A 19860-nucleotide genomic window follows, 5' to 3' on the forward strand; every position below is an offset into this window, starting at 1 on the left:
GTCATATGAATACATTGTTTTTGAACTTTGATAATTTCCTATATATCTAGATTTCATGGATCAGTTCTATAAACTGTTTTAAGGTTCTCTCAGTATTATTTTTCAAATAAAAATAAACTCTGTCCTAAATTTTATTTCCATCTAACTTTGTGTAATGTGTTAATACTGCTATTTTACTAAACATCAATTTGTTTATTAAAGTATTTTAAAATTGTTTAAGTAATCAAATGCATTTCTTAGCTTAATAGTGTTCCTGTTGTTCAAATATATTCTTAACATGAGCCAAACCAGTTTAGAGCCATATTAAAAAATTCTTGTTTTGAAATCTTATGTAAATGATAGCTATCTGAATATAGCTACTAGAGTCTTATTATTATTGGAAGGTAGTGATGGATGGAAAATATTGAAGAAAACAGCATAAAAATTATGATTTAGAATTCATGGTTTCGATATTTAAAATATTTTGTGAGGCTTGTTTTCCAGTGCTCGTAAGATTCTGAGGCAAGTAAGAAGCTGTTAGATATATAATTTTCCCTGTAGAACAATATGATTTTTTCAGTCTTTTATTTTGAAAATTTTAAAACATAGAGAACTATGTAAAAATAGAGAACTACATATGACTATCACTTTTAAATGTTTTATCTGTTTTTGATGGAAATATTTTAAAGTAAATTATAGATGTCATTACATTTTACCTAAATACTTTAGAGTGTATGCAGCTCCAAAAACTAAGGACAATTCACTATATTACCAGAATGTTATTACTATTCGTAACAGACTTCACAGTCACTCCTTAATGTCAGGTACAGTTTTATCTCCCATTTTCTTCTTTATCCTAAAATATGAGAATATAGAAATACAGATAATTATTCTAATTGTACTTAAGCTCTCTTTTTCTTTCTTTTGTGACTTTTTTTACTGGACTTCTCTGTGCCACACTTTCTCTTTCTGTAAATCCAGCAGCCTAGTCCATGTGATTTCTTTGATCCCTTTTATCTCTCATAGCCTCTGACTCACTGGGTAGAACTGGTTATTAGCTAAAATCTGGTTTAGGAAATGACTGGTATAGAACCAGGTGAATGTGGTTTCTTTGATATATATGTACATCAGGAGAGCATGTTTCTTATCTTATAAATAGGAAAGCAGGGATTGTGTTTATTTCAACTTATATTTCCAGAAGCTGGTATAGAGCATGAAACATAATAAGCACTCAGTAAGTGATGAGGGCACAATGAGAAATTAAATAGATTAATGCATAAATGAATTTACTAATCAATGTTCAGGAGTAACAGGTCAAGCCAACCAAGTAGAGCTGGATATAGTGATCGCCAGGTATAGTAACTAAGTCATTTGTAAATTTCTTAAATTCCCATTGGGAAAGATCTACCCAATGTGTCAAAAGATCTTTACTATTTAATATAGCCACTATGACTGTTTCCTTGCAGAAAACTCTATTAGCACATTCACATAGAGAAATCAACAATGGGAACTGCTGTGGGTTGAGTTATACCTTCTCAAAAGCTGTTAAACCATTATGAGGAAAAAGCCCTCACATACTAATATTAACCTTGAATATAAATGGATTAATACTGCAATTAAAATACACAGATTACCAGAATGGATTTTTTTAAAAAATGAACCAACTATATACTGGTTACAGGAAACTCATCTTGCTGGTAAGGACACTTATAGACTGAAGGTCAAGGGATTGAAAAAGATATTCCACACAAGCAGAAACCAAAAGCAAGTAGGAGTAGCCATGCTTATATCAGATAAGACAGGCTTTAAATCAAAAACAGTAAAAAACAAACAAACAAAAGAGGAGGTTATTGTATAATGATAACACAATTCAACAAGAGGATATACTGGTCCTAAATATACATGCCCTAAACTCAGGAGCAGCCAGATTCATAAAACAATATTACGAGACCTAAAGAAAGAGATAACAATACAATGATAATGGGGGGCTTGAACACCCCACTCACAGCACTAGACAGATCATTGAGACAGAAAATCAGCAAGGAAACTCTAGACTTAAATTGAATATTAGATCAAAAGGATGAAACAGATATTCCAACAGCTGCAGAATATACATTTTACTCATCAGCACAGGGAACATTCTTCAAGATAGACTGTATGTTAGGCCACAAAACTAGCCTCAATAAATTTTAAAAATCAAAATCATATCAAGTGTCATGTCAGACCACAGTGGAATAAAACTAAAAACTAATACCAAGAAAGTTCTTGAAACTATACAAATACATGGAAATTAAACAACACATTCCTCACTGATCTTTGGATCAATGATGAAATTCAGATAAAATTTTTAAAATTTTTTGAAATGAATGAAAATGGAGACACAATGTACCAAAGCCTTTGAGATACAGCAAAAAGCACTGCTAAGAGGGAATTTTATATCTCTAAGTGTGTACTTCAAAAAAAGAAATCACAAATTAACCAAACATCACATCTCAACTAAAAAAACAAGAACCAACCATACCCAAAGCTAGCAGAAGAAAATAAATAGCAAAGATCAGAGCAGTGCTAAGTAAAATTGAGACAAATAAATAAATAAATAAAATTAAAAATTAAAATCAACAAAATGAAAAGTTTATTCTTTAGAAAGAGAAACTAAATTGATAAACTACTAGCTAGACTAACCAAGAATAGAGATCCAAATACACATAATCAGAAATTAAAAAGGAGACATTTCAACTACTACCACAGAAATGCAAGAGAGCATCAGAGACTTCTGTGAACAACTATATGCTTATAAACTAGAAAACCTAGAGGAAATGGATACATTCCTAGAAACATACAACCTCCCAAGATTGAACCAGGAAGAAATAGAAACCCTGAACAGACCAATAACAAAGCAGTGAGATAGAATCGATAATAAAATATCTTCCAACAAACAAAGCCCATAACCACATGGCTTCATTACCAAATTCTACCAAAAGTATAAAGAATAACTGATACCAATCCTACTGAAACTGTTCCAAAAAATCGAGGAAGAGGAAATCCTCCCTAGTTCATTCTACAAAGCCAGTATGACCCTTATATCAAAGCTAAACAAGGACAAAACAAAAAATCTTTAGATCAATATCCCTGATGATCATAGATGCAAAATTCTCAACAAAAACTAGCAAACCAAATCCCACAGTGCATTAAAAAGATAATACACCATGATCAAATAGGTTTCATTCCAGGGATGCAAGAATAGTTCAACAGAGACAAATCAATAAATGTGATTCATCACATAAGCAGAATTAAAAACAAAAACTGTATGATTATACATGCAGAAAGAAAGCATTTGATAAAATTCAGCATCTCTTCATGATAGAAACCCTCAACAAACTAGGCATAGAAGGAACATACCTCAGAATAACAAAGGCCATATATGCCAACATCATACTAAATGGGGGAAAGTTGAAAGCAATCTCCCTACAAACTGGAATAAGACAAGAATGCCCACTTTTACCACTCCTATTTATCATAGTAGTGGATATCCTAGCTAGAGCATTCGGGCAAGAGAAAGAAATGAAATACATCCAGATTGCAAAAGAAGAAATCAAATTATCTCTATTTGCCAACAATATGATCTTATATTTAGAAAACCCTAGAAACTCCTGCAAAACCTCTTAATTTTGATAAACGAATTTAGTAAAGTTTGAGGGTATAAAATCAATGTATAAAAATCAGTAGTATTTCTATACACCAATAGCAATGAAGCTAAGAACCAAATCAAAAAGACAATTTTATTTACAGTAACTACAGAAATGAAATAAAATACCTAGGAGTATATTTAACCAAGAAAGTGAAAGATCTCTACAAGGAAAACTACAAAACAGTGATGAAAGAAATTGTAGATGATACAAACAAATGGAAAAACATTCCATGCTTATAGATCAGAAGAATTGTCAAAATGAGCACAGTGCCCAAAACCATCTACAGATTCAATGCAATCTCTGTCCAAATACAAGCATCATTTTTCACAGAATTAGACAAAAACCATCCTGAAATTCACATAGAACTAAAAAGGGGGCCTGAATAGCCAAAGCAACCCTAAGGCCAAAGAACAAAGCTGGAGGCATCACATTACCTGACCACAAATTATACTGCAAGGCTATAGTAACCAAAACAGCATGGTTCTGGTATCAAAACAGACACATAGATCAGTGGAAGAGAATACAGAACTGAGAAATAAAGCCACATATCTACACCCAAGTGATTGTTGACAGAGTCAACAAAAATGTACACTGGGGAAAGGACACCCTGTTCAATAAATGGTGCTGGGAAAATTGGATTGCCATATGCAGAATAATGAAAATGGACCCCTACCTCTCACCATATACAAAATTCAACTCAAGATTGATTAAAGACCTAACTGTATGGCCTGAAACTATAAAAAATACTAGAAGTAAAACAAGGGAAAGCTCTTCTGGACATTGGTCTAGGCAAATAACTACTAAGACCTGAAAAGCTTAAGCAACAAAAATAGACAAGTGGGATTTAAACTGAAAAGCCTCTGCACAGCAAGAGAAACAATCAGCTGAGTGAACAGACAACTTGCAGAATGGAAGAAAATATTTGCAAACAATGCATATGACAAAGGGCTAATATCCAGAATCTGTAAGGAACTTGACAAGAAAAAAAATCCCCATTAAAAGGTGGGCAAAAGACATGAACAGATATCATTTAAAATAAGACATACAAATAGCCAGTAATTATCTGGAAAAAATGCTCAACATCACTAATCATCAGAGAAATGCAAATTAAAACCACACTGAGATATCATCTGATGCCAGAGTAGCTATCATGAGAGAGACAAAAAATAACATGTTAGCAGGGATGCAGAGATAAGGGATTGCTTATACACTGTTGGTGAGAATATAAGCATAACCTCTGTGGAAAATAGTGTGGAGATGTCTCTAAGAACTAAAAATAGAACTACCATTCAATCCAGCAGTCCCACTACTGGGTATCTACCAAAAGGAGCAGATATCATTGTATCAAAAAGATACCAGCAGTTGTATGTTTATTGCAACACTATTCACAATAGCAAAAATATGGAATTAACCTAAATGTCCATCAGTGGATGATTGGATAAAATGTGATATGCATGTACTATGGAATATTATTCAGCTGTAAAAAGAATGAAATCCTGTTATTTGCAGCAACATGGATGGAACTGGATACTATTGTCAGGTGAAGCAACTTAGAAACATAGTCAAATACAAAATAATATTGCACATGGACATAGATTGTGGAATACCGGTCATTAGAGATTTGGGAGGGTAGAGAGGAGGAGATGAGAAATTACTTCTTGGGTACAAGTATGACTTGTGTCCTTATAAAAAGGGGAAATTTGAACACGGAGACAGACATGGGAAGACAATGTGAAGAGGTGGGAAAAGTACCATCTGTAAGCCAAGAAATTCCTGAGATACCAGAACCTAGGAGAGAGGAATGGAAAAGAGCATCCCTCACAGCCTTCCAAAGGAACCAACCCTGCTGACACCTTGATTTCAGACTTCTAGACTCCAGAACTCTGAGGCAATACAGTGTCATTGTTTAAGCCACAAGGTTATGATACCTTGTTGCAGCATCCATGCAAAATTAATACAGGAACTTAGAAGTCTTTGGGTTTTATTATATAAAATTTCCAAGTAATTTTAATAGAAATCTCAGGATAATGTTCTGTTCCATGAAACTTCCTCACACATTAGCATGAATACCAGTGTGTACACACACACACACACACACACACACACACACTCTGTGGGCACTAGGATAGGGAAAGAGAAAGGAGGGGGAGAGGTGAGAACAGAGGGCAGAAATAGGGATCTACTTTTATTTTGCCTATAGCCACTCCAGGTGGGACCAGACCAGTTAGTGTTTCTGAAATGATTTGTTTTACACATAAGGCCTGCAAGCAGTTCTTTAACATGTGTGTTGGGATCTTCTCTTTATTATATAGTCTACTTATTTATTCTAAAGTTGTATTCTTATACAGTATCAGAAAGAAGATATAAGAAGAAGGGTGTTTACCTTCTCTTAATCCCAGGCAAAAGGTTTGATAGAAGAAGGTTGGAACTATTTTCTAGAGTCGTATTTTATGTAACTTTGAACTTTCAGGATTCAGTCTAGGATATGAGCTCTAGAATCAGACTCCCTGCGTCTGATCTAAGTCATGGCATCTAAGTCCTGGCTCTACTACCTCTTGTTACCCCTGTGTTTTTAGCCAAGTTATTTCACCTCTTTGATCTGTTTCATCATCTAAAAATAAGGATAATAGTATCTCACTCAAAGTGGCATTAGAAGAATCAAATGATTTAAACATGTACAGGTCTTCGACCAGCATCTGGCACGTAGTAAGCACTCAGTAACAGCAATATATTGAAAACAATATATTTTTATGATTGGTATCCTGGTAACAAAAGACACCTTTTCTTATTTTGCCCTATAAGAACTCTTTAGATTTATGAAACAAGACATATATTCTGGTTAGATTAAGAAAATGGTAATTTACTAGACTTAGTAAATATAGTTTTTCCCAGGTGTATGATTTGATGATAGATATCCCTCTAGTTATAGGAAATAGAACTATAAGGGTTTAATTTCTATCATAAGGGGAAATGTGTTTACATTTTAGTAATGTGTGTACTTTAAGTAGATTGTGGTCTACTTAAATCACCTATCCCCAGTAATAAAATGTAGTTGCCAAGAAAGTTACTGCTTTCAAAAGTTAATGTTTAACTGTCTACACTCAGTACCTGTTTATTGAGTGTCCACTGAGTCCAGTGGTTATACTTCTATTTCTAAAAGCCAGATGCATACATGACCAAAGAGCAGTTTATGACCAAAATATTTGAGCATCCTGCTTCACAAAGTGTTACATATAGGCTTTTTTTTTTTTTTTCCAGTTAATGTGGGAAAATGACATTTCTGATTTTGAATTACTCCTTGAACTGTGTAAATTAAACGAATTAAAAGGTGTCCTTTTTTAGTGGCTGTTAAAAACCATGGAACTCCAAGGGGCTATGCAGGTAGCACTATTGCTGGCGACCTCAAATACTGTCTTTGAATTTAATAGAATTTGTAGTTAGTGTAAACCAAGTAGGCTACTTCCAATGCTGGATAGTTGTGTTTTATGTAGACACAGCCTATGTATGTTGAACCTTTTTATAATATACCAATGGCAGTCGAATTATATAAGCTAACATTTCGTGAGTGTCTGCTGTTTACAGGTATGCCAAGCTCTGATAATGCTTACTGATATACTGAAAAGTCTTGATTAGGTTCAGATTTGAATCAGACAAAGAGGAAGACCATTAAGCCAATGCAATCCAGATTCCCCTCTTCCATTGCTTTTTAAATTTTGTTAATGTACAAACACAGGTTGTGTGTCTTGATTAGACATTAAGAGTATCATAGGTTTCTTCTTGTAATCCTTGAGAACTTGTGTCAAAAGAACAAGTTGGAAATAGCCTGTAATTGGAAAGATTTTCTATAATAGGTGAAGGTATTTTTAGTAAAGAGGCAACTTGCTAGCCTATGAACTGTTGAGGGAATTTTCCCCAGAAGTCTGAGAAGCCTATTAAGTCACAGTCCTGTTTAATCAAACAGGCTTTGATGTTTTCCTAAAAGAACCAGGTTAGAATAGAAAAGCAGATCATGAGGTCAAAATGCTATTATCATTTAGAATATTACTAAATATACATCAAGGTTTTGTTTTGATACTTGAATTTATGGTAGTATTTAAGGCAGTCGTAGTCTTGGTCCTGATGGGGCAGAAGATAGAATGAAGCAGTAAGAGAAGCACAGCTTTTCTGGTTGTTATCCAATATAATGACTTCGTGAGCATGTCATTAAGTCTTTCACTCTCAAAAAATATGAAAGGATAAAATTTTCAGTTTGTAAATATGAATAGATATAAGATCTAGGAGGAAAAAAATGATCCAGCATACAAAGCAGATTATTTTTAAGAATAAGCACATGTTGCTTCCATCAGAAAACAGAAACTGCTCTTTACAGCTCACTAAAAGATAAAGGGTAAACTATAGATTGAAAACTGTATCTTCATGCTTATTCTAATAAACCTCATATTTGAAAAGTAAGCCAGCACCTCTTTAAGGTTCTGTTACTTTGTCTAGATGGAATTGTGATAAAGCACTAGTATCATTTGTGGGGTTTTATTATTGGCAAACAAGGCAGGGTAATTGAGGAGAAACAAAAACGTACTGTATGATAATACAAAACACAAATTTGCATCAAAACATAATAGCATCTGTGAGACTACATCCATGTTTTAACAGATACGAGTGATTCTTGTGAACATACACATGTTGCTGCTTCATTTGGTCATATAATGGTTTCATAAGTATGCATGTAATTTATTGTGAAGATTTTTGCCTTATGGTATCTTGTAGAAAAATAGGAAAATATTATTCCCTATTCAAATAAGATAAATGATGGCTTTTTGTTTTAAAGAAAAGCTTTAAAGTTGCTCAATACATGTATATACTCTTCCCAGTGGGTTTTTCTTTTTTATTGGTTGAAGACCTTTTATTTATTTGTAAACCAGTTAACTACAATGCTGTTCATATTGCAAAGTAACTGGCCTTTTTCAGTTTCTTGTGAATTAATCCATTCAATTTCAAGGTCTTCTCTCTTTACACATGATATTTTCTGGAAAAATGTATGGAGTTTTAAAAGTGGTGTCTAGCTTGCCATTTTTAAAAGTCATGATGAGTGACTTTCTGCCTAGTATAATTTTCATCAGTCTCCCATTATGAGACCTTAATGGACACATTTCTCATTACAGCAAGGAGTGCTAATTAAAAAGATTTAATTGTACAAAATTGTCTAAATTATAAGGTATTATATTGTACAACAGGAAAAATTAGTTTATCTACTTAATATTGTTCTTCATAAGTGACCTCATTTTGAGAGCTGTATATGCATCTATTCTCTCATATGAATCTTCATGGTGGACATAAAACAGTGAACAAATGTGATTTAATGTGTGGTCACATCCCAGTGGACAATGACATTTGTTCACATCAGTGTCCTGCTTCTTTGCCAGCTCCAAATGTTTTTCTCCCTGTCTTCAGCTTACATTCTTCTGCTTCTTATATCAACATCATATCAAGCATTGAGAAATGCTTCCACTTGAGCCAGTCTGGCTGCTTGCTACTTAGGATTCTCGGTTGCGTGAGAAGCAGGAGAGCGGCAGATTTTACCCTTGATGGGAAAGAGGTCCTTTACTTTTTTCCATCAACTTTTACTCTGTCACTCAGTCCTCCATAAACGGACAAACCAGGAACTAGTTGGATTAGGGTGTTAGTCACCAGTCAGCTACTTTGCTTTTGGTACAAAAGTGATTGAATCATTTTCTTACCAAGTCTCCCCTTCCTCTTCTTACTCTCTTTTTCTCTATTCTATTGAATCCTCACTTACCCAGCCAGTTACACTGTTTGCAGAGTTGTCTTTGACTCTCTTTCTCTCAACCCTCTTATCCAGTAACTTGTGAATCTCTTCTTTGTCTCCCTTCTGCTCACCACTGTCCTAGTCTGACTTCCCGTTGATTGCCTGTATTGTTATATTCTCCTAAATGGACTCTGTGCATCCATTTCCTTCTTATGATGCTGCCAGTACTGATAATATTATTCTTTGCCAAAAAACCCTTCCATGACATCTATTTGCTTACAAAAATTGTGCCCCACCTTCTTAGCATGGTTTCCAAGGCTCTCTGGAAACTGATGCAAACCTTTCTTTCTTTCTCCCTTTTTTTTGTTTTTTTTGTTTGTTTGTTTGTTTGTTTTTTGTTTCTGGCTTGTGTTGTGTTTCCACCAACTTCTGTGCCCTCAACACACACTGACACATGCTCTGGTTGCCCTCTTGTGTGTTTCTTATTCCCTGCCTCCATCTGTGGAAATCTTAGAAATTATTCGGTACCCAACTTAAATGTTGCTTCTTTCTCTGAGTCTCCCTATTAGAAATAGCCTTTCCTTGCTGTACAATTTCATAGACTTTTATGTTTGTGTCAGAGTACACATTACCTCTAGGCCTGTAGATGTGCTTATGCCATCTCCCTTTCTGCTATATGAGGCATATGGAAAATAACTCAGAACTTGTGGTCAGATTGGTTTAGGTTCAAATCTCAGCTTTGCCATTTACTAGAATTTATTTGTTTTATATAGATAACCTAGCCTTACTCATCCTTTTTTTCTAATTTTCAAAAGATCTTAAAATAACTTCTTAGGGTCATGAGGATTAAATGATTTGATTTATGTAAAGTATTTAATGCTCTGACAGCAAGTATTCAATAAGTATGCATTCATTTTTCTTTTTCTTTTTTGAAGTGTACATTTCCTGTTTATTATGCTTGGCACTCAGGTATCTGTTAAAAAATTTAGTTCAGTTTGTCTAATTATTATCAATTCAAATCAATAAAAATTTATTTAAACCAACTGTGCAGAAGGCCTTAGAGTAGGTGCTATTATGGATACAAAAATGTATATACGACATTATCCTGGTCCCTCAACCCCTAGGAGCCTACAGCCTTTAAACGTGGAGCCAAAGCATAAATTTAAAAAAGCTAAATAACTTTGTACATTGTTAAAATAGCAAATTCATGTGTACAAGGTGAAAATCCAGTAAATTGCCTTGTGCTTAAAAGGATCTGTATTAGTCTGTTCTCAGACTGCTATGAAAAAAAAAATACCTAAGACTAGGTAATTTATAAAGATAGGAGGTTTAATTATTTCTAAAGAAAGGAGGTTTAATTGACTCACAGTTCTGCATGGCTAGGAAGGCCCCAGGTAACTACTATCATGGCAGAAGGGGAAGCAAATACGTCCTACTTCACATGGTGGCAGGAGAGAGAAGTGCAGAGGGAAAGGGGGAAAAGCCCCTTATGAAACCATCAGATCTCAGGAGAATTCACTCACTATCACAAGAACAGTGGAGGGTAACCGCCCTCATAATCTAATCACTTCCCAGGAGGTCCTTCCCTCAACACATGGGGATTACAATTCAGATTACAATTCAAGATGAGATTTTGGGTGGAGACACAGCTAAACCATTTCAGGTTCTACATATAAAGGCCCTTCTCTTGCAACTCACCAGAGAGAGAGATTTCACAGGGTTCTTTCTATATATACATATACATATACTTATTTATTTATTTATTTATTTTGAGATGGGGTCTTATTCTATTGCCCACAAAATCACAGAGTTCTTTTTAAACATTAGCTTTACCCATCCATCTGGAAAAATAAAGCAGTGTAAAAGCCTACAAGCATCAGGAAGCAAAGAAGACTGGAAATACAGGCTTAACTAAGTATAGAACTTGAGAATATGGCATACCTGTACCTGTGTATAAATCTGGCCAGGTGAAATAGGAAGGTGATTTTCTAGACAGGCTGCTGAGTATATGAAACTTGTATTTTTCATGATCATACTCAAAGGCTAATTTGCTTTTCATCTTCATTCCATTCTTTAATCAAGGCTGTGATTTATTGACCCCTCTGTCATAAATTGGGGAGAACATGTACATACATGTATTCAGCAACTTTAAAGGCTTTTCTTTAGAACAAAAAGCAATCATTTATCTTATTTTAAAGGGCATAATTATTCTAATTTTTTCCAACAACATACCACAATGCAAAAAATCTTCACAATAAATCAAATGCATATTTATGAAAATAACTATATGACCAAAAGAGAATGAAACATGGAATGAAGCAGCAGCATGTTTATGTTCACCGGAATCATTCATATCTGTTAAAACATACATGTAGCCTCACAGATGCTACTGTGTTTTGGTACAAATTTGTGCTTTGTATTATTATATAGTACTTTTTTGTTTCTCCTCAATTTCCCTACCTTGTTTACCAAGAATGGTGTTCTCGGGGAGGCCAATACTGAGATAGAATTAGGAGGGCAAGGGCTTTTCGGAGGCAGGAAATCTAATGCCCATGAAAGATAAAAGGGGAGGAAGCAGGATTGAACAGGGAAGGCTTTCAGAGTGGGATGCTGATCTGACACTTGTGAAAGGAAAGGGAACAAGATTCAGAATTGAGGAGGGAGAGCTTCAGACATGATGCAGATCTGACAAAATCTCAGTGCTCGCTCCCAACACTGGGGAGCTCAAAGCAAAGCTTATCCATTAGGAGAGACCCCAGCTATGCAGAAATAGTCACACACTCTCCATGATCAACTGCCCAGGAACAGTGTGGCCTTGGTGCACATGCTGTGGTAGTCCCAGTGGTCCTCCCCCTAGTGGGTGTCAGCTTATTGCATTCCTCACAAGTAAAGGGCCACTTCTTTCTTGATGGGATTACACCTCAGTGGCTGCAACACTACCTTTTCAATCATAAAATATCAAAATTGAAAGCCCATAAAAGCGTTAGTTAAAATTAGTTGTTTATTGGAGGAGTTGAGAAGTTCACTAAAATAACAAAACCCTTGGACAGGCTGGCCTTAGTGAGTGTTGGGTGGCTTACATCATTTGGAAATATAATATTTTTCATCTGTTAAATGTCAATAATGACATCCATCTTCCCTATCTACCTCACAAAGTAATAAAAAAAAAAAAGTCTAAGAAAGGCGAGAAAACCATGTGAGAGTCAATATAGTGTAATAGAAAAATCCCTGTGTCAAGGTGAAGGGATGCAGATAGCGCTGTCCCTTGTACTCATGGAGAGGGGAAATGATTGCTACATTCAGAAAAAGTGCATAAAAGGACAATCATTTGAAATGCATTAGGGAGGCTGGGCACAGCAGCTCACGCCTGTAACCCAGCACTTTGGGATGCTGAAGCAGGAGGATTGCTTGAACCCAGGAGTTCAAGACCAGCTCAGGCAACAAAGTGAGACCCCATCTCTATTTTTAAAAAATAAAAATAAAAATAAATGCATAGGGAGTAACTATTTATATATTCCTATGGCTAGTCGTACTACAACGCAAATAATCACACCTCCCTGATCCGGGTATAAATCTTGAGTTCCCTAGACAGGCTTGTTTAAAACTAGGGGTATTACATATATTTACAATTAAAATGAAAAAATTAGCCAGTTGTTTTTGATTTCACAGAAAAAAAAAAAAAGGTAGTATGTTCAAAAAGTTAAACTGAAACAAGTTTTATTTTAGATTAGAGATTGGCAACTTTTTCTGTAAAGAGCCAGATAGCAAATATTTTAGGCTTTTATGAGTTCTGTGGGTCACATATGGTTCTCTGTTGCATTTTCTTCTCTTTTTCTTTCCCTTTACAATTCCATAAAATGTAAAAATTATTCTTAGCTTTAGGGTGTATAAAAATAGGACCTAGACTGTGACCCCTACTATAGATTTAGTTCTGCACAAACTCATTTTTGACTTCAACATAATTTCAGAAGTTGACAGAACCCTCAATTCTATATTGTATTTTTGAAAAAAGAGAATGGAATTTGGAAGTCATATCAGCCAGGTTTCAAATCCTGCTTTCATCCTTTACTAGCTCTGTGACTTGGGCAAGTTATTTAGCTGCTGGGATGCTCAGCTTTCTTGTATGTAAAATAAAACCAGTGCTACCAGGCTGGATTTGTTTGTCTGGATTTTATGAAATAATTTGAGAAAGGTACTTTACCCAGTGATTATTAGATAATAGAACCTCAAAAGATATTACTTCATTTCTTCCTTTCCTTTACTTATTTGATAGTATTTTCTAGTGTTCACTCCCCCACACCTCCTTTCTTCTAGCAAAATTCTAGACTGTCTTTCTCTACTGAGTTATCTTAGTAGAACTCTCAATGTGACCTAATTGTAGTCTGTAGGGGTGGATAGAAAACTTCTCTTCCATTCTCTCTGAAGGGTCACTGAAATGAGCTGACAGTATAGTAACCGGGAGGGGGGGGGGGGGGGGGGGGGGGCGGGAAAGGCCTACAAATTTATTATGTATATGGATACGGGAGTCCTGAAAATATGAGACTCAAAGAAGGTCCAGATGGTTGAGGCTTAAATACCCTCTTCATATGGAAGAGGGAAGTGGGGAAGTATATGCAATTTTAGAAGCAAATGACTTTTAGGGGAAGTGAATGAACCCAAACAACAGACTACTGGCCTTGGACAAAGTTGTTCTGAGCTCTGGGTGACACTGCAGCACATTGTGGGAAGCTGAAGGGTGGAACTTCACTATGAACATAAGTTGTCTTAATATGTAGGTAAAGTCTCTTAGGTAATCTCTTGGAACTGCTCTCAGAAGACTAAAAACCTGTCTGAGTGTGGTTATGACTTTTAGTCTTCTCTTTGGTGACTAATCTTTCCTGATTATTTGATGAGATTACTAGGGAGGAGTTTTAAGACAATTGCGTTTCTAGGCCAGGCACAGTGGCTCATGCCTGTAATCCCAGCACTTTTGGAGGCCAAGGCAGGCGGATCACGAGGTCAGGAGTTCGAGACCAGGCTGGCCAACATGGTGAAACCCCATCTCTACTAAAAATACAAAAATTAGCCAGGCGTGGTGGCACATGGCTGTAATCCCAGCTCCTCAGGAGGCTGAGGCAGGAGAATCACTTGAACCCGGGAGGTGGAGGCTGCAGTGAGCTGAGGCTGTGCCACTGCACTCCAGCCTGGGCAACGGAAGCAAAACTCCATCTCAAAAGAAAAAAAAGAAAAAAGACAGTTGCATTTCCTCTGGAAGAACTTCCCTTAATCAGATGATGGAACTTCAGAGAGAGCCCCTCCTGCTGCTTCTGGAAAGAAAGAGGACCACAGAGACTGGCGAGCAGAAGTACAGACACAGACCTTGGTTCTGAGGCTTATTTCTGAGGCCTTTCAGTTTCCTTTAATTCAAAGTTCTGGCTCATGGCTCACGCCTGTAATCCCAGCACTTTGGGAGGCCGAGGTGGGTGGATCACTTCAGGTCAGGAGTTTGACACCAGCCTGGCTAACATGGTGAAACCCCAGCTTTACTAAAAATACAAAAAAAAAAAAAACAACAACGCAGGCGTAGGGCTGAGGCGGGAGAACTGCTGGAACCCAGGAGGCAGAGGTTGCAGTGAGCCGAGATCGCACCACTGCACTCCAGCCTGGGTGACAAAGCAAGACTCCATCTCAAAATAAAATAAAATATAATAAAAATAAAAAAGTTTTTAGCATGCCAAAGTGCCGTAATTTGGAACATTATTTTGTGAGCCCCAACAAGTCAAATTAATTTGTCAATATTTTGATTACTTGGGACAGATTATTGACTTGATTTCTTCTTACATACAATTTCAGGTTATTTTTATTTTATTTTATTTTATTTTTTTGAGACGGAGTCTCGCTCTGTCGCCCAGGCTGGAGTGCAGTGGCCGGATCTCAGCTCACTGCAAGCTCCGCCTCCCGGGTTTGCGCCATTCTCCTGCCTCAGCCTCCTGAGTAGCTGGGACTACAGGCGCCCGCCACCCCGCCTGGCTAGTTTTTTTTTTTTTTTTTTGTAATTTTTAGTAGAGAGCGGGGTTTCACTGTGTTAGCCAGGATGGTCTGTCTCCTGACCTCAAGTGATCCGCCGTCTCGGCCTCCCAAAGTGCTGGGATTACAGGCTTGAGCCACCGGGCCCAGCATTCTTACATACAATTTCTACTCACCAAAGGCAGTCATTCCTAGATCTCTTTCGTAGTGCCCCACAATCTTATATTTTAAAAATATATTAATATATACTAATGACAAAACTTCCATGAGAATCTTAGAGAATATTTCCTAGAATTTTCTAAAGGATATTTATATCCTTTTATATTTATATTTATATAAATACTTTGAACCGTATGATAAGCCAGTGGATAAAAGTCCAAACTAGGAAAAAAAGATTTATACGAAGGTTGAGGGTAGAGATGGACGGTTGTTCATTTTGCTAAAGGAGTCTTAACTCTACTGTTTTGCTCAATAGCTTTTCATGATTATTTGAATCCTACCTGTAACTTCCTATGAAGACCTCCAAGAACATTTCTCGTTGATTGGCAAACAACAAGTGTTGTTGGAGAGATTTCTTTCTTAGAGTGCGTGCTCCTCAAGGTTGCACCCGTGCATGTTGTAAAATGTTTTTAGGTCTGAAATACTCATGGACTGAAATAGTCAGTCTTCTTTATTGTACTGTCAGCTTTTTGTCTTTTTTTTATTTTTTATTTTTTTAATTTTTTTTAATTGTTGTTTTCTTTTTTTGAGACAGAGTCTTGCTCTGTTGCCCAGGCTGGAGTGCAGTGGCACAATCTCAGCTCACTCAATCTCAGTTCAAGCGATTCTCCTGCCTCAGCCTTCTGAGTAGCTCGGATTACAGACGTATGCCAACATGCCACCACGCCTGGCTATTTTTTATATTTTTAGTAGAGATGGGGTTTCACCATGTTGGCCAGGCTGGTCTTGAATTCCTGATTTCAAGTGATCTGCCCACCTTGGCCTCCTAAAGTAATGGAATTACAAGCATGAGCCACCATGCCTGGCCAGTTTTTCATCTTTATATTAAATGTAAACCCTATACTGCCCTTCAGTGTTTGAGCAACCTAGCACAAGGAGGTCTGTAGCTTAGTGATGACAGAGACAGCCTTAGTATTCCCCTTAGCTTGACACAACTTGACAGGCTTCTTCCTGACTATAGGCCCCTGATGTCTTTTCTTAAAGCATTAACTTAAGAATACTTGAAATTATAAATTCTTTTCTTTCCCTTTGAGATAATAAGTTTTCTATCAGCCACCTGCCAGTTGTATAACCCAAGATGGTCATTCCTCTGCAGGGTATTAATCATTGTGGTAGGTAGGAGCCTTAGTACCAAGTAGCAAACATAGATGGCATGATCACTTTGACCAGCCTTGCTGTAACATCCTTTGGTACTTTTCTGCTGTCTCACCCCAGTGCTTTAAAACTCCCACCTTTTGTTTCACTGAGGTTTAGTTCAAACTCTCGTCCGTATTGCACTCGCCTCTCTCCTATTGCAATAGTCTTGAATAAAATCTTATGTTTTTAACTCGTCTGGTACTATTTCCCTTTAACAGTGATTGAGAGTAAGAGCTCTAGAGTCAGAATTGCAATAAATTCCTGACTTCATTTTACTACACAAGCCACATAACCTCACTAAACTTCAGTTTCTAGATGAATAAAATGGAGATAATGGGACTTGCAGCATCAGTAGATGTATGGCACTTAGCATACTGCTTGGTGCATAGTAGGCACCTCGTAAAATTTAAGTCTTATTTCTTTGTACTGGTGAGTACATAAAAAAAGCTTGATGGCTCTTTTTTAAAATAGTAAACTATTAAAATACAATTCCATTTGTGTAATTGCCAATATGTTCATTTTTGGGATATCAGCTTTGTAATGTGAAGCCTGTTTAGTTCTTGAAATAAAGACAAAAATGCATCAGACACAATGAAAGCAAGCAACCTGTTCCATATCTGATCCTGATGTGTCTAGTTGAGTTAGGGCAGAGAGGTCAATTACTTCTGAGGCCATGTTAAGAAAGCATCTGTGGGATAGCATCTGTGGGAGAGAGAGAGAAACTGAAATATTTGTTTTCAGACAGCCTTGCAAGTTACTCCAACAAATGAAGAAAACTCTGTGCTGTTTATATTTTAAAGTTTAAAATATCTCTTACTGAGCCTATCCTAAAACCAAAAACTTAAACTAAAATTCAAATGCAGAATTTCCTCTTAATAGATACATTTTAAAGTGCAGATTATATGGTAAATACTCTATTGTCTTGAAGCTGCATTATGAAACACTGCCTAAATCCCTTAATCTTAAAAGAAATGTGTAAGAAATGATACATTTTCCAAGTTGAAACTGCTTTCTTTTTCTGGGGAGGGGGAATGGTAACCACAGTTGGGAACTACTATTTTCTGACTACATGTCACAGTAAATGTCTAGTCAAAACACTTCTCCATTCAATATATGCTCTGTCTGTAAAACTGCTTCTCCCCCTTCCTTTTCTCTCCAAAAGTAATCTGAGGTAAATTCACTTGAATTGCTATCTGACTTTTAACAATCTGCATTCTGTTTGGAGACCCTGCTTGCAATTCTGACTGACTTAGAAAGATAACAGTGATAATATGGATTCATGTGAAAGGTCAAAAGTTCTGCATCGATGTTCCATTCATAAATACAGATAACATAATAGGGTTTCTTGTGTTTTGGTCGAGTCATTACCTCCTACAGTCTCTTCACTATCATTATGTTTCCTGTTAAAGGGGACTCATAACATTAGGTTTACAGTTGACCTATGACAATGCCAGGGTTAGGGGTGCTGACCCCTGCTCCCCTGCACAGTCAGAAATTTGCGTAATTTTAATTTTTGACTCCAAAACTTTACTAATATTCTACTGTTTACCAGAAGCCTTCCTGATAGCATAAACAATCGAGTAATACATATTTTGTTGTTCTATGTATTATACATAGCGTATTCTTACAATAAAGTAAGCTAAAGAAAAGAAAATGTTAAGAAAATCATAAGGAAGAGAAAATATATTTACTATTTATTAAGTGGAAGTGGATCATCATGAAGGTCTTCATCGTCTTCACGTTGAGTACGCTGAGAAAGGAGGGGTTGGTCTTGCCATCTCAGGTATGGCAGAAGCAGCAGAAAATCTGCATATAAGTGGACCCGTGCAGTTCAAACCCATGTTGTTCAAAATCAAGTTTATCTTTTTAGAATGTTTGCTCTTACCTCCTCTTCCTGCTTGAAATAGTTTTATGTTTCAGGGAGGGGTTACAGGAAAAGCAGAGCCTCCTCAACTGTGTGAATACAAATAAAAAGACATATTGTGGTTTATGATGTCTAGATGCCCACCTGGAGGGAAGGAAATTTAGGAGCAAAATAAAAAGATTAAAAATCTAAGTCAACTCAGAAATAAGATATGCCAATGATGAAGAAAGGATTTAAGTTGGAAAGTTAGTTATTATGGCCCCCAGCTGTACATATTTTATCCTAAGGCACCATTTGGTTTAATAAAATGTAGATCTGAGGCTGCTCTTAACCTATCAGTTTCTTAAGACTTAATTATAAAGGTTATGTTTTCAGAGGACAAAGGCATTATTCATTTGTCTGTGCTTGTCTTCCAGGTTTATCTTGCAGATTATGGACTTTCCTACAGATATTGTCCCAATGGGAACCACAAACAGTATCAGGAAAATCCTAGAAAAGGCCATAATGGGACAATAGAGTTTACCAGCTTGGATGCCCACAAGGGAGTAGGTGGGTTTCTTTTTTCTTTTTCTTATTTTATTTCAGAAGAATGGTTAGAGACAAGGGTAGTGAGGCTGCATGAAATGACCTTTGCATAGTCAGTTTGAAGCATAAGAGCACTGGTGAGATTTTTTATCAAAAGTAATGAATTCCTGTTATGCCAATGAATATTTCTTCTAACAGTGGAAAGAAATATAGACTATGACAAGTGATAAAGGAGCAAAAATGTGTCAAGTAAGCAAAACTTGCTCATTTTGGCCAGAAAATCTCAGTTTGTATAGGTAAAACTTGGAGGTCAGCACTGAATGTTTATACTGAAGTGAATATTACAGATTTGGTAAAGTTGCATGTGGGCCAGGTGCAGTGGCTCACGCCTATAATCCCAGCACTTTGGGAGGCTGAGGCAGGAGGATCGCTTGAGCCCAGGAGTTCAAGACCAGTTTGGGCAGCATGGTGAAACCCCATCTCTACAAAAAAATACAAAAGGGTTGGCACTTGCCTGTGGTCCCAGTTGCTTGTGAGGCTGAGGTGGGAGGAGGATCACTTGAGCCAAGGAGGTTGAGGCTGCTGCAGTGAGCCATAATCACACCACTGCTCCCCAACCTGGGCAACAGAGCAAGACCCCTCAGAAAAAAAAAAAAAAATTGCACATGTGAATAATT

At 36.5% G+C, this 19860-nt stretch overlaps 1 protein-coding gene across 7 annotated transcripts in view; it reads left to right on the top strand.

The window, feature by feature from the left end:
* The window catches only part of VRK2 (VRK serine/threonine kinase 2), a 106451-nt gene that overhangs the window by 51473 nt on the left and 35118 nt on the right, over positions 1-19860 (top strand). For all 7 annotated transcript variants that reach the window (XM_009184237.4, XM_031655201.1, XM_021924840.2 and 4 more), the window contains one exon: positions 19075-19207. In XM_009184237.4, coding sequence (XP_009182501.2) covers positions 19075-19207 — 133 coding nt within the window. The remainder of the gene's footprint in view (positions 1-19074; positions 19208-19860) is intronic.

Source organism: Papio anubis, chromosome 14, assembly GCF_008728515.1.
Source record: "Papio anubis isolate 15944 chromosome 14, Panubis1.0, whole genome shotgun sequence".
Taxonomy (NCBI): domain Eukaryota; kingdom Metazoa; phylum Chordata; class Mammalia; order Primates; family Cercopithecidae; genus Papio; species Papio anubis.